At 39.3% G+C, this 12523-nt stretch overlaps 1 protein-coding gene across 3 annotated transcripts in view; it reads right to left on the bottom strand.

Annotated features, from left to right (window-relative positions):
* Positions 1–4516: 4516 nt before the first annotated feature.
* The window catches only part of LOC107090579 (hyaluronan and proteoglycan link protein 1-like), a 51790-nt gene continuing 43783 nt past the window's right edge, over positions 4517–12523 (bottom strand). For all 3 annotated transcript variants that reach the window (XM_015384037.1, XM_015384039.1, XM_015384038.1), the window contains exons 3-5: positions 8457–8620; positions 5314–5512; positions 4517–4920 (exon numbers count right to left, since the gene is read on the bottom strand). In XM_015384037.1, coding sequence (XP_015239523.1) covers positions 4532–4920; positions 5314–5512; positions 8457–8620 — 752 coding nt within the window. In that variant the 3' untranslated portion in view covers positions 4517–4531. The remainder of the gene's footprint in view (positions 4921–5313; positions 5513–8456; positions 8621–12523) is intronic.

The following is a 12523-nucleotide window of genomic DNA, read 5'->3' as shown; positions in this document are numbered from 1 at the left end:
AAAGGACTCAATAATCCAGTCAAAAGAAAGAAAATATTGACTCAATTAAAACAAATTAATTGTCACATTGCTTTTCTCCAAGAAACCCACCTATCTGATACAGAGCATGAAAAATTAAAAAAATCTTGGGCAGACAAGGCTTTCTATTCATCCCACCAGTCAGGAAAAAAGAAAGGTGTTGTCATACTTATGCACCGACAGATTAATTTCACACAAACATTATTACGTAGAGATACAGAGGGAAGATACAAGTTAGTTAATGGTACAATTGATGGCATAGAAGTTTCGCTTGTAAATCTATATGCACCCAACTTGGATGCACCAGATTTCATAAAGTCACTGTTTAAGGTAATATTACAGCACAGCACCGGGCTGTTGTTGCTGGGTGGGGACTTCAATTGTATTTTGTCACAAATATTGGACAGATCACCATCACCAAGAACTCCACTCTCTAGAATGAGTAGGATGCTCAAATATCAGATCATAGAGACAGGTATTGTAGATGTATGGAGGAGCAGGTTTCCCAGAATTAAAGACTTTACTTTCTACTCAAGTAGTCATGCATCCTACTCTAGGATCGACTATTTTTTTACCCCAAAGTCAGAACTGCATAGAATAGTGGATATTGAAATATTACCTATTACTACTTCTGACCATGCACCTGTCTTATTAAAATGGGATATAGGACATAGGTTAACATCTAAACAATGGAGACTTAACACGTCCCTACTCAATGACAAAGTATTCATCACATTCATTACAGCGGAGCTCAAGATGTACCTAGAAACTAATACATCTACAGAAACAACACCTCTGATATTATGGGACTGTGCCAAAGCATTCCTTCGAGGCCGCATAATTTCCTTCACATCTGCAAGGAAAAAACACAAGGATGCTAAACAAAAAGATTTGGAGGATAGAATCAAAGATTTGGAGTTTAAACATAAGAGATACGCTTCAGGTAAAATCCTGAAGGAATTAAATGCAACCCGCAGACAACTAAACAGTCTATTGTTAGATAAAGTAGAAGGTAACTTGAGGTTTACTAATCAAAAATATTATGAACACGGTCAGAAAGCCAGTAGGTTATTAGCATTTAGATTGAGGAAACAACAGTCCTCCAATATGGTTCATAAAATAAAATCCCAAGAGACTGTTGAGACAAGTCCTGACAAAATAGCTGAGGCCTTTGCAAAATTTTATAAATTACTATATACAAATACTGATACCTGTAATAATGACCAAGAGCTTACAGAATATTTAAATAACATAAAATTGAACCAATTAACGGATGAGATGGCGCTGGAATTAGATCAACCAATTGAGGAATGGGAGATTAAGCAGATAATTAAATCACTCAAGAACAACAAAAGTCCAGGCCCAGACGGATTTACCAATGAGTTCTATAAAACTTTTGTAGATCTTTTGGCCCCCTTGCTATTAAAAGCATATCATCATGCGTTAAAATCCAAAACTATGGCACCATCCTGGACAGAAGCCACAATAGTAGTAATCCACAAAGAGGGCAAGGATCCTACAGATTGCCAGTCCTATAGACCCATATCACTATTGAATACAGACTCACGCATACTTACAGCAATCCTAGCAAGACGACTTAACATTTTTATCACCCAAATCATACACCCCGATCAGACAGGATTTATTGTTGGTAGGTACTATGGTGATAATCTAAGATGCTTACTAAACCTAACAAGCGTTCAAAGAGAGAGAAAGATTGAATCAGCAATCATCTCTTTAGATGCCCAAAAGGCGTTTGATAGAGTCTCCTGGAAATATTTAATTCATACCCTTAAACGCTTTGGATTTGGTCCATATTTTGTTGATTGGGTGAAAACACTCTACTCCTCTCCACAGGCAGCAGTTAAAGTTAACGGCTATAGGTCTACTAGATTCTCATTAGAACGGGGGTGCAGACAGGGATGCCCACTCTCACCCCTCCTGTTTGCCATTAGTATTAAACCATTAGCTCAAATCATTAGAGAGGATGCTAATATTAAAGGGATAGAAATCAATAAAGACGTACAAAAAATTTCATTATATGCTGATGATGTATTGTTGTACTTGACAGAACCTAAATCAACAATCCCCCACCTAAAAGAGCTCATCTCTCAATATGGATTCTATTCAGGCTATAAAATCAACATAGAAAAAAACGGAAGCTATGGATGTAAATGGCACAATTTCAGACCTCATAAAAGTACAGAGTGGATTCAAATGGCCCAAGAACGGTATCAAATATCTGGGTATTCAAATACCTCCGTCTCTATGTGACCTCTATGAGACAAACTATAGTAAACCTCTACGAATCATTAAAAATGACCTGGAGTGTTGGGATACCCTTCCCATCTCTCTGATAGGACGTGATGAAAGTATCCGCATGAATGTGTTACCAAGACTACTCTATTTATTCCAGATGCTACCTGTGGAAATTCCCAAATCTACCTTTGACACAGTAGATAAAATGATAACTGGATTCATTTGGCAAAAAAAGCGTCCTAGAATCAGACTGAAAACTCTACAGTTACCTAAATCCAAGGGGGGCTTTAAACTCCCAAATTTGAAATATTATTACTGGGCTGCACAACTTAAGCCCCTACTAGCATGGCTACAGAATAGTGCAGACACTCGCAGGTTGGAAATAGAGGAAAGCAGATGCTCAGTACCACTGCAAACATTACCTTTCTTAGATACCCCTGCAAAGGAAATGACAACCTGGACAAAAAACACCCTCAAAGTCTGGAACTCAATACAATCGGCTTTTAAGTTATCAAAGCAGATTTCACTTTTATCAAATATAGGATTTATAAAGACATTTACACCAAACAATTTAGATTCCAGGTTCAAAAACTGGTCTAATTATGGACTATCTCATATCCATCAATTAATTAAAGAGGGAAACTTCAAAACATTTGAGCAGATGAAAAGTGAATTTGGTCTCCCTAAGACAGACTTCTATAGATACCTACAACTTAGAACCTTTGTAACAACACACAATAATTGGACTAAACTCCATGAATCTACACCTATAGAACATTTCCTAATGAACATACAAAGGGGAAAATGTAATAACAATGTAATTAGTAAAATATAAAACCTGTTTCTGTCTATGAACGGGCATGATTCCACAAACATAAAGCTTAAATGGGAAACTGAACTGCAGGAGTCAATAACAGGGGACACATGGGAAGAAATGTGTACCGACGCACAATTAACAACAAATTCTAACACAAGGAGAGAATTCAAATGGAAAGTAATAGTCCGATTTTTCAGAACGCCAACAATAACCAGTAAAATGGGCCCAACTCAACCAAGTTCATGTTGGAGAAACTGCGGGACACAGATTGCAAATCATACGCACATCTTTTGGTCCTAAAGTGTATTCTGGGAGGACATCTTTGACGCACTTAAAGTAATTTTCAGGAGAAATGTCCCAAAAACTCCCTTGGTGGCAATTCTGGGAGAAATACCCGATGGAATAGACAGGAAGGGGGATAGATACCTGTTAAGAATCTTGCTTACAGCAGCATTGAAATGCATAACTATCAGATGGCTGAAGCCAGAGCCTCCTACATATAACACATGGATACAAAAAGTTTGGGACATTTACATGATGGAAGGAATAACATATTCCTTAAGGTTTCAAAAAACAGTTTTTAATACAAGATGGAGCTCTGTCATACCGCTACTAACTCAGTGACACATCTACAGGATAGCCCTTTTGCATTAGCGTATATCTTTGGGTCGATGTAAAATACTATGAATGTGTGGATTGTCTTATCTCAGGAGGGGATTCAGTCAAGTGTTATGTACCATTTTATTTTATTTTACTGTTATCTGCCTGTTGATTTCAATCTGTTGTCATGTATGCATTATTACATGTGTTAGAAAACCCACTGACTCACCTTTCGATGTCTCGTCTAATATAGTGGCTATAGGTCGGTGGAGACAAAAGATTGTAAGATTGTCATGTGTTATAAAAAAAAAAAAATAAAAAAATAAAGTTCAAAAAAAAAAAAGCTGTAACACACGTGTTCACCTGCTGAAATCAATCAGGGTGAGACTGGGTCTGAAGAATATGGGGTTCATGACTTCATAGCACTTTTCTAACATATATGTGCGAATAAGGTGTTACAAGTTTTTAGAAGCACACTTTCCACAACCAATATGCTTATTAAAACCTTTCAGCATAACCAGCATTTATGCTCAAATTCACTGGAATGATCCCTGGGGACGAAGCTCCGATGTCAATCAAAAGACTGATATGCTTAGAAAAAAATAACTGTATTGGCCTAAATTTCAGCTTAGCAGTAAAAAGATTCCACTATGCTGAAATGTGCTGCCGATAATCCTGGAGGCACTGAGGATTTTGGTGGTTGGCTCTTCTTCTCTTTTACAAGCCTTTCAAAATATCATCAAATTATATAAGAGATGTTTGACTTCATTGGTTAATTCTTTCATCATCCTTTTACTCAGCATTGTTTAAAAGATGCAACAGCATAGTGTATTTATTTCAGGGATTGGGGTTTACAAGGAGGGACCTGTTAAAAAGAAATAAACGCTCTAAGAAACGTCTGAAGGGGAAGGGCTGTCCCTTACCTCTGTAGAAGGAAGTGAAGCAAAACACATCGTAGTGAGTCTTGCCCTTATCTCTCAAGCCATAATTGCGAACGCCTGGCGGTGTGTTTTTCCCTCCGCATGGTTCTCTGGGGTTGGTGATGGGGTACTGTACCGTACCATCACTCAGCCAACCTGCGTTGCACCAGTCCATCCCTTCTTGCCATGCGTCATACAGCTGTTTAAAAGAGGCAACAACAGCATCCTGGTCTCGACATGCCCGCGCAGCGTCATTAAAATTAAGGTTGTAGCGTCCCAAGCGTGGAAAGTAGGGGAAGACAACACCTGCAGAGAGAGGCCAACAACAGGAAAGCCTTGATGCAATGACACAGTTGTACATCTCATGTGGGTTGTTTCAAATTTTTATTGATCCTGGTGACTGACAGCGGCTCTCACTGAGCAAACACAGCTGCTTCCCTCTCAGCCTGCTGCCAGTGGCTGTGGCTCCAAGCACTAAATGGCATGAGACTCCAGCTGTTCTCAAACATAATGAAACTGCTGTCACACTAATGTACACTGTGCTCACATTTGCTAACATTCCTCCTATAACTCCAGTTTCTGGAGCTAAATTTGGAATGAATGCATTAACAATAGAACACCAACAGTATAAAGTCATTCCAGGAGTTCATTGCTTCCTTTTTTTTTTTTTTTTTTAAACTAGACCACTCAAAATGTTACCTTCAAGTTCAAGGGACACTACTGCTGTATCATCTTCCAGACCATCCATGACTTCACATCTATATGTCCCATAATCATCTAATGTGAGATCCTTCATCACCAGGGAGGCGTCCATAGGAGAGGAGCGTTGCAGGTGGACACGTCCCTGGAAGGTCCCGTAACTTTTATTGCGATGACCGGCAGCAACAAAAACTTTCACCTAAAGCACGATCAGAGGAGACAGATTGTACTTCTTAAATTCTAAGCTTTTTTTTTTTAATCTAAAATACAGTGGAACAACTAAGAACAGAAGAAACGTACTCTACTAACAACTAAATCCAGATACATTGTGTGAAAGACAACGGATGTGATGGTGTTTTACATAAAAGTGGTTGTTTTGTTGTAAAATCTCCACAAAAAAATTACAATTAGGGTAAAATAAGTGTTTTTAAATGTGTTCCTTTCTTTAATGTATTTCTGGGAGACATGTTATGGGATATAGTGAAGATCTTAAAGGGGCCTCATCATGCACCATAGCTTAAAAAATCCCCAAAACAATGTGTTCTCAAATATCAAGTATACTTTAAAACTGTTGGCCAAGAGTTAGTTGGAAGGGCTGGTTGAAAAATGTAAATATTACCTGTGGTTAGTTATCCTGAGCATGCTTCTATAGGCTTTGACTGCTGGAGGACATAGGGACCCTTTTTCCTCATTCTGCTTCATTCTATCTCTATTCTCCCACTCCGCAGAATTTGTTAGTTCAATCTTATTATGCTCTCTGCCTTTTCTCCTAGTAGCTTAATCTGGTCTCTTCCTGTTTGGCTGTGACACCATCCTGAAATCCAGAAATATCAGCTGTTCTGCTGCCATCATCACCTTTGTTTATAGATGTTTTAAACACTACTCAAAAAATTAAAGGAAAACTTTGTAATCAGAGTATAGCATCAAGTTAATTAAACTTCTGGGATATTGATTTGGTCAGGTAAGTAGCAGAGAGGGTTGTTAATCAGTTTCAGCTGCTTTGGTGTTAATGAAATTAACAACAGGTACACTAGAGGGCAACAACGAGACGACCATCAAAACAGGAATGGTTTTACTGGTGGAGGCCACTGACATTTTTTTCCCCTCCTCATCTTTTCTGACTCTTTTTCACCAGTTTTGCATTAGACTAGGGTCACTGTCACTACTGTTAGCATGAGGCGCTACCTGGACCCTACAGAGGTTCCACAGGCAGTACAACTCATCCAGGATGGCACATCTCCCAGCACAATCTCAAGAGCATGGAGGAGATTCAAGGAGACAGGCAGTTACTTCAGGAGAGCTGGACAGGGCCGTAGAAGTTGAGAGTATGCAGGCAGTTCCTTGAGAATGAAGGAATTGATACCATTGTTTGGCCCCCACGCTCGCCTGACCTAACTCCAATAGAACACCTCTGGGACATTATGTTTTGATCCATCTGACGCCGCCAGGTTGCACCTCAGACTGTCCAGGAGTTAAGTGAGGACCTGGTCCAGATCTGGGAGGAGATACCCCAGGACGCCATCCGTTGTCTCATTAGGAGTATGCCCCGACGTTGTCAGGCATGCATAGACACACGTTGGGGCCATACAAATTACAGAATACCATTTTGAGTTGCTACAATGAAATTTCAGCAAAAGTGACTAGCCTGCCGTATAATTTTTTCACTGTAATTTTTGGGGTGTCTTTGAATTCAGCCCTCTGTAGGTTGATCATTTTTCATTTCCATCAAATGATGTGGCATCCTTTTGTTCCTAACACATCACCCAGTCCATATAGCCCAGTCAGTATAAATAAACAGCATGATTTTTTTCCCAATTGAGATCTTATGTGTTTTGAAAGTGTTCCTTCAACTTCTTTTAGCAGTATATATATATATATATATATATATATATATATATATATATATATATATATATATTTTGTGTAGTCCTGCTTCTCTGACTGTGACTAACTGGATGTGCTCTTTTAATCCTTTGACATGGGGGCTGGCTCGGAGCTTGTCTGCCCAGCTGTAGCTTTACTGGTTGGGGCCACCTGTGGAGCTGTTTGACAAGTTACACTTGTATCTCTGCTTATTTCTGTATGTCTGCTTCTGTATTCTTAAACCCCAGTCGGCCTCAACAGATGGCCGCTCAAACTGAGCCTGGTTCTGCTGGAGGTTTCTTCCCGTTAATAGGAAGTTTTTCCTCTCCACTGTCGCTACAAGCATGTTTGGTGTGAGGGATTGCCTTAAATAGAAAATTCTGAATCAATTTGACTGTATGATTTGGTTGAATTGTATTTGTAAAGTGCCTTGAGAGGAAATGTTTTGGCGCTATATAAATAAACTGAATTGAATTGAATTAGTGATTGAAAAGATGAACTTAAAGCTGAATTAATTTTAAAAACACATTTGAATTAACATACATCCTGACTTAAAAAATAGTTTTAAAAAAACCCAAACAACTTGTAATTTTTAACCTGCATACAGTAAATATGCAGTTTCAGAAGGTATACAAGCTTTTTCTTCACATTGTACATTAAAATATAGTAAGATTAAAAAATGATAGAAGTTTACATTGATATTGACAAACAAGACATTATGGCATAAAACTACCGGTAAGTGTTTTTATTGATCCCTCTTTAACTTTAATCTTTAATAACCTAATAATATAAAACAATCCAAAACTAATGCAGGTTATGGGTTTCAAACCCCCCTAAATCATTTCTTGTTTTCCCTGTGCATGTGTTAGAGATCTCCAGGTACTCCAGCCTCTTCCCAGAGCCCCATAACATTTCCGTTGGTCTGAATGTGCCTGCAAGGTTGTTTGCCCTGTGTGTACTCCACCTCTCACCCAACAACCACCGATAGAAGCACCAGTGCCCTTATTGGTATACAGGAAGCTCACAGAAGGAAATCAAGTCCTCAAATTTGTTCATTATTAAATCTGCACCTGAGCTCATTGGTTATAATATAATATTGATGGTTCATTTTAAGTCACAGTGTCAGTAGCAGTGCTATCACTAAGCAAAAAATGTGCCTACCTTAAAAGGTAAGACAAAAAGAGTATCACATCTGAATTTAAAATGCTTCGACAGATCAAATAATTTTCACTGCATTATAAGAGAGAATATAAAACTTTTAAATTCAGATTGAATGTTACCTCCTTCAGAAAGTCTGCTGTGTCTTTAGTCCACTTGATCCTCATTGTGGATATGGATGTTAGCTGCGGGTCCCTTTGAATCCTGCATGGTAAAGTTACAGTTCCCCCTCGCCTCGATATGACCTTGCTTTGTCCGCTCGTCACATTCAGTTTAGGCCCATTTTCTGTAATACAGAAATAGCAACTAACTTCATATGAAGATGGTTTCCTGCAAGAGGTTTGGAACTACATATTGATTCATTTGATTAATTTATTATTACAACTAATTGTAATTATTACTATTTACTGTACTACTATTGTTGTATTTGACTTTTTAAATATGTGTGAATGGTCAAAGAGTATCAGAATATCTCTCCATCTGTTTTAACGTGCACAAACCTTATGAATATCAGTCCCTAAGTGTTTAATTCCAGCTAATGCCGAAGAAAAAATTAAACAGCATATGGCATTTTGTTCCCATGTTTTGTCTGCACCTCTTCTGGTAGTGGAAACAGACCATATTCTATAAAAACTAAAGACTAGAGAAGTGTGGTCGAATGGTGTCTAAGAGACGGAAGGTAGTCCACACAGAGGGAGTCTCACTCCCAGAAGGAACAATAGCAGACAATGAGGGCATTTACAAGTACCTCTGAATTCCACAAGCAAATGACAACCTTGAAGAGGTGACAAGGAGAGCGGCTACAGCCAAATACCTCCAACAATTTTAAATTTTCATCAGAACTCTGGCTGCAGCATTTTGGATCAGCTGAAGGCTTTCAGCTACAGTTTTTGGACTTCCTGATAGTAAAGAATTACAATAGTCCAGCCTTGAAGTAACAAATGCATGGACTAGTTTCAGCATCAACCCTTTAAAGGATATTTCTAATTTTTGCAATATTCCTCAGATGAAAGAAGGAAATTCTACAAACCTCTTTGATATGGGATTTAAATGACAGGTCCTGATCAAAAACAACACCAAGATTTTTTACTTTATTATCTGAAATCAGTTTAATCCCATCCAAATAAAGTGACTGACTAATCAGCTTATTTTTCAAAGACTCTGGCCCAAAGACTATAACCTCTGTTTTGTCTGCACTCAGAAGGAGAAAGTTAAGAGTCATGGAGCAGGCCCTAAGCACCAGAGCAATAGAGGCCCAGATTTACCACACCAGACAAGGCCCCTGGTGCAGACTATGCAAAGAGGCCCCTGAGGCAATCCAGCACATAACTGCAGGATATAACATGCTGGCAGGGAAAGCTGACATGGAGCGCCATAACCAAGTGGCTCAGTGTACGGGGACATCTGTGTAAAGTATGGGCTGGAAACCCCAAGGTCAAAGAGTGAAACACCTCCAAAGGTGGTAGAGAATGACCAAGCCAATATCCTGTGGGAATTCCAAATTCAGACGGACCAAATGGTAACGGCAAACCAACCAGACATTGTGGTGCTGGACAAAAAACAGAGGAAAGCCATTGTGGTTTACATATCAATACCAAGTGACTGTGACATCAGGAAAAGGGAACATAAATAACTAGAGAAATACGAGGGGATCAGAGAAGATCTTGAGAAAACCTGGAAGGTCACGGCTTCAGTGGTACCCGTGGTCATTGGGGCACTCAGGACAGTGACCCCCAAACTTGAGGAGTGGTTACAGCAGATCCCTGGAAATACATCGGACATCTCGATCCAGAAATGTGCAATTCTAGAAACAGCAAAGATGCTGTGCAGAACCCTCAAGCTCCCAGGCCTGTGGTAGAGGACCCGAGCTTGGAGGAAAAAAAGGAGACCTCACTCAGCGGTTGAGGAAGAGTTTTATTTTTATATACATACATTTTTATATACATATATAGCATTATATATATTAGTGGTGGGCCACTACTGCCGTTACGCTGTATTAGAGGGAAACACCGTTTTTTTTACATTTGGCCCTTATTTTACGTTATTACTAGTAATGTTGAGATGAGCCGAGGCTTCGAGGCGTGTGTCGAGTAATGGAGGGGGCTGGTTTCCCCAAAGCGCGTGTGGAGGCGTGATTCATTTAGACGAGGGGCCAAAATTGATGACGTCCGAGGCCTCGCTACCGTGATACCAAGTGACCGCTTCGGGAAGAGGTTCAGAAAGCACAAGAATTTTGAAAGGCATCTAAACAGCCTCAGTGTTCAGTCAAGATGTGGGTGTTTGGAGAAGAGATGCTCTCAGCTGGATAAAGTTTGGATAGAATAGATTGTTTGGAAAAACAACCAATCCAGTTGCTTAAAGCTAATTTGGTTAGAATAAAATATGTAATGATCAAACTTTGAGTAAACCACCGGACAAAGCCAGTGTTAACACGTCAGTGTTAAGTAGTATTTTCTCCAAACTACGGTTATCTACATAGGTGGCCTCATCTGTAAGAGACAGGCTCCCGCTCTAGAGGTTGATGGTTCAAGGCCTTTCTTTGACTTTTGAGAGTTGCGATTAAACTTAATTATTTTGACTGATGAGACTAATTTACATTGTTTTGCCCGAGTAAAAATACAGATTGGGTAAATTACGTCAGTTAAGCCAAAAGATTGGTTGAACACAACTTCCAACCTGATTAAAACCAAAAAACGTGGAAAACGATCATGTTTGAAGAAATATGTCTAACACCTTTCATTTTGCTCATCATTGGCCAATTTACACAAACACTTTCACTGTCTGCTTGAGTTTTTTTCACTCAAATGGCAGAAAACTGTGTACCTTAAATGATTGTTCTAAGAAACTTTACACTTAAAGAAAACTTACAAAAGATTTTATTATACACACCACCCATTAATAATTTCAAAGGAACTTAAAAGGGGAAAAAAAGAAAAACAGTTGCAAAAAAATCACAGATTTTATTACAAACTGTAGTTCTGCACTCCACCAGTAGGTGGTGCCATGTTTACATGAAGCCTCATGAACTGAGGGGATCGTAGAAGCAATTGGGCCAAACAGTTCAATGCCTCATGAGGCTTCATCTCACCATCACTAGTTATTCCATCATGTTCTACTCACCCATATAAGTTTTGTGTCATTTGGAGCCATCCTGAAGATATTCCGTTAGGTTATATCCAGGTAACGTCTTCCTATGGGCAGTTGACTTGAAGGCACAAACTGAACTTTTCATAATTTATTCTTTATGGTACACCAGCATTCATAACGTAGGCGAATCACTGTCCCCCAGACAGCCGCGATTATATTTTATATATTTATATCTTATTAAAACGAAGCGGCGCGCGTATGAAGTCATCCGCGTGTGCCGGCTACCGTTCATTCTTCCTGTAGCCACCTGTGGCCCAGGCTTCCTGTTACGACTCCAGTGCGCAAGCGCGTATGACGTCATACACGCAACGTCATGAAGTTTTTATTTATTTTTTTTTTGTTTTCACAAATCCAAAAAACACTTTCAGAAAAGCAGAAACGTACAATTGAAAATATGCCATCCATAACAGTTTTCTTTCATAAAAAGAAAAATAAACATAAAACATTAAAGAATGAGAAAAAAATAGGGCTTGGTCGTCATGACCTAAGCACTTTGCGTCGCCGCCATCTTGATGGCCTCTTTTACCGCTGCTCAGACTACTACCTATGACTACCGCATACTGTACTCCCTCTCAGCCGTGTTTTAATTTGATTAATTTCACCTTAACTTGATTTTAATCATGGTAAACCGTTGCTGTATTGTGGGCTGTAACAGCGCAACACATGATCGCCATGGGAACAACATAGAAAATGGGTTAACTTTCCAACGCTTTCCTGCCTGGAGGCGCAACCACGGAGACCAAGCGTCAGAGATAAAGAGTCGTCGGCTAGCTTGGATCGTGGCTGTAAGAGGACCGAACATAACTTTCCACAGTATCCCGATGTCAATGAGAGTGTGTTCCCTGCACTTTCATTCTGGTAAGTTAAAGATGCACAGTTTTATTTTATAGCCTACATTGTGTCTTTCCTTCAAAGTTGGGATCTTTTACGGGAAAATAATAAAATCGGCAGCAGGAAAAGGCTCAAATACGTGAGAAACCCGGAGGGTTTAGGAAGGGTTGGCAGTTAACGTTACTAACTACACCTTTGAAACACATAGCAG

This window comes from Cyprinodon variegatus, unplaced genomic scaffold, assembly GCF_000732505.1.
Source record: "Cyprinodon variegatus isolate N-32 unplaced genomic scaffold, C_variegatus-1.0 Scaffold300, whole genome shotgun sequence".
Lineage (NCBI taxonomy): Eukaryota > Metazoa > Chordata > Actinopteri > Cyprinodontiformes > Cyprinodontidae > Cyprinodon > Cyprinodon variegatus.
This window is presented reverse-complemented; position numbering and strand designations above follow the sequence as displayed.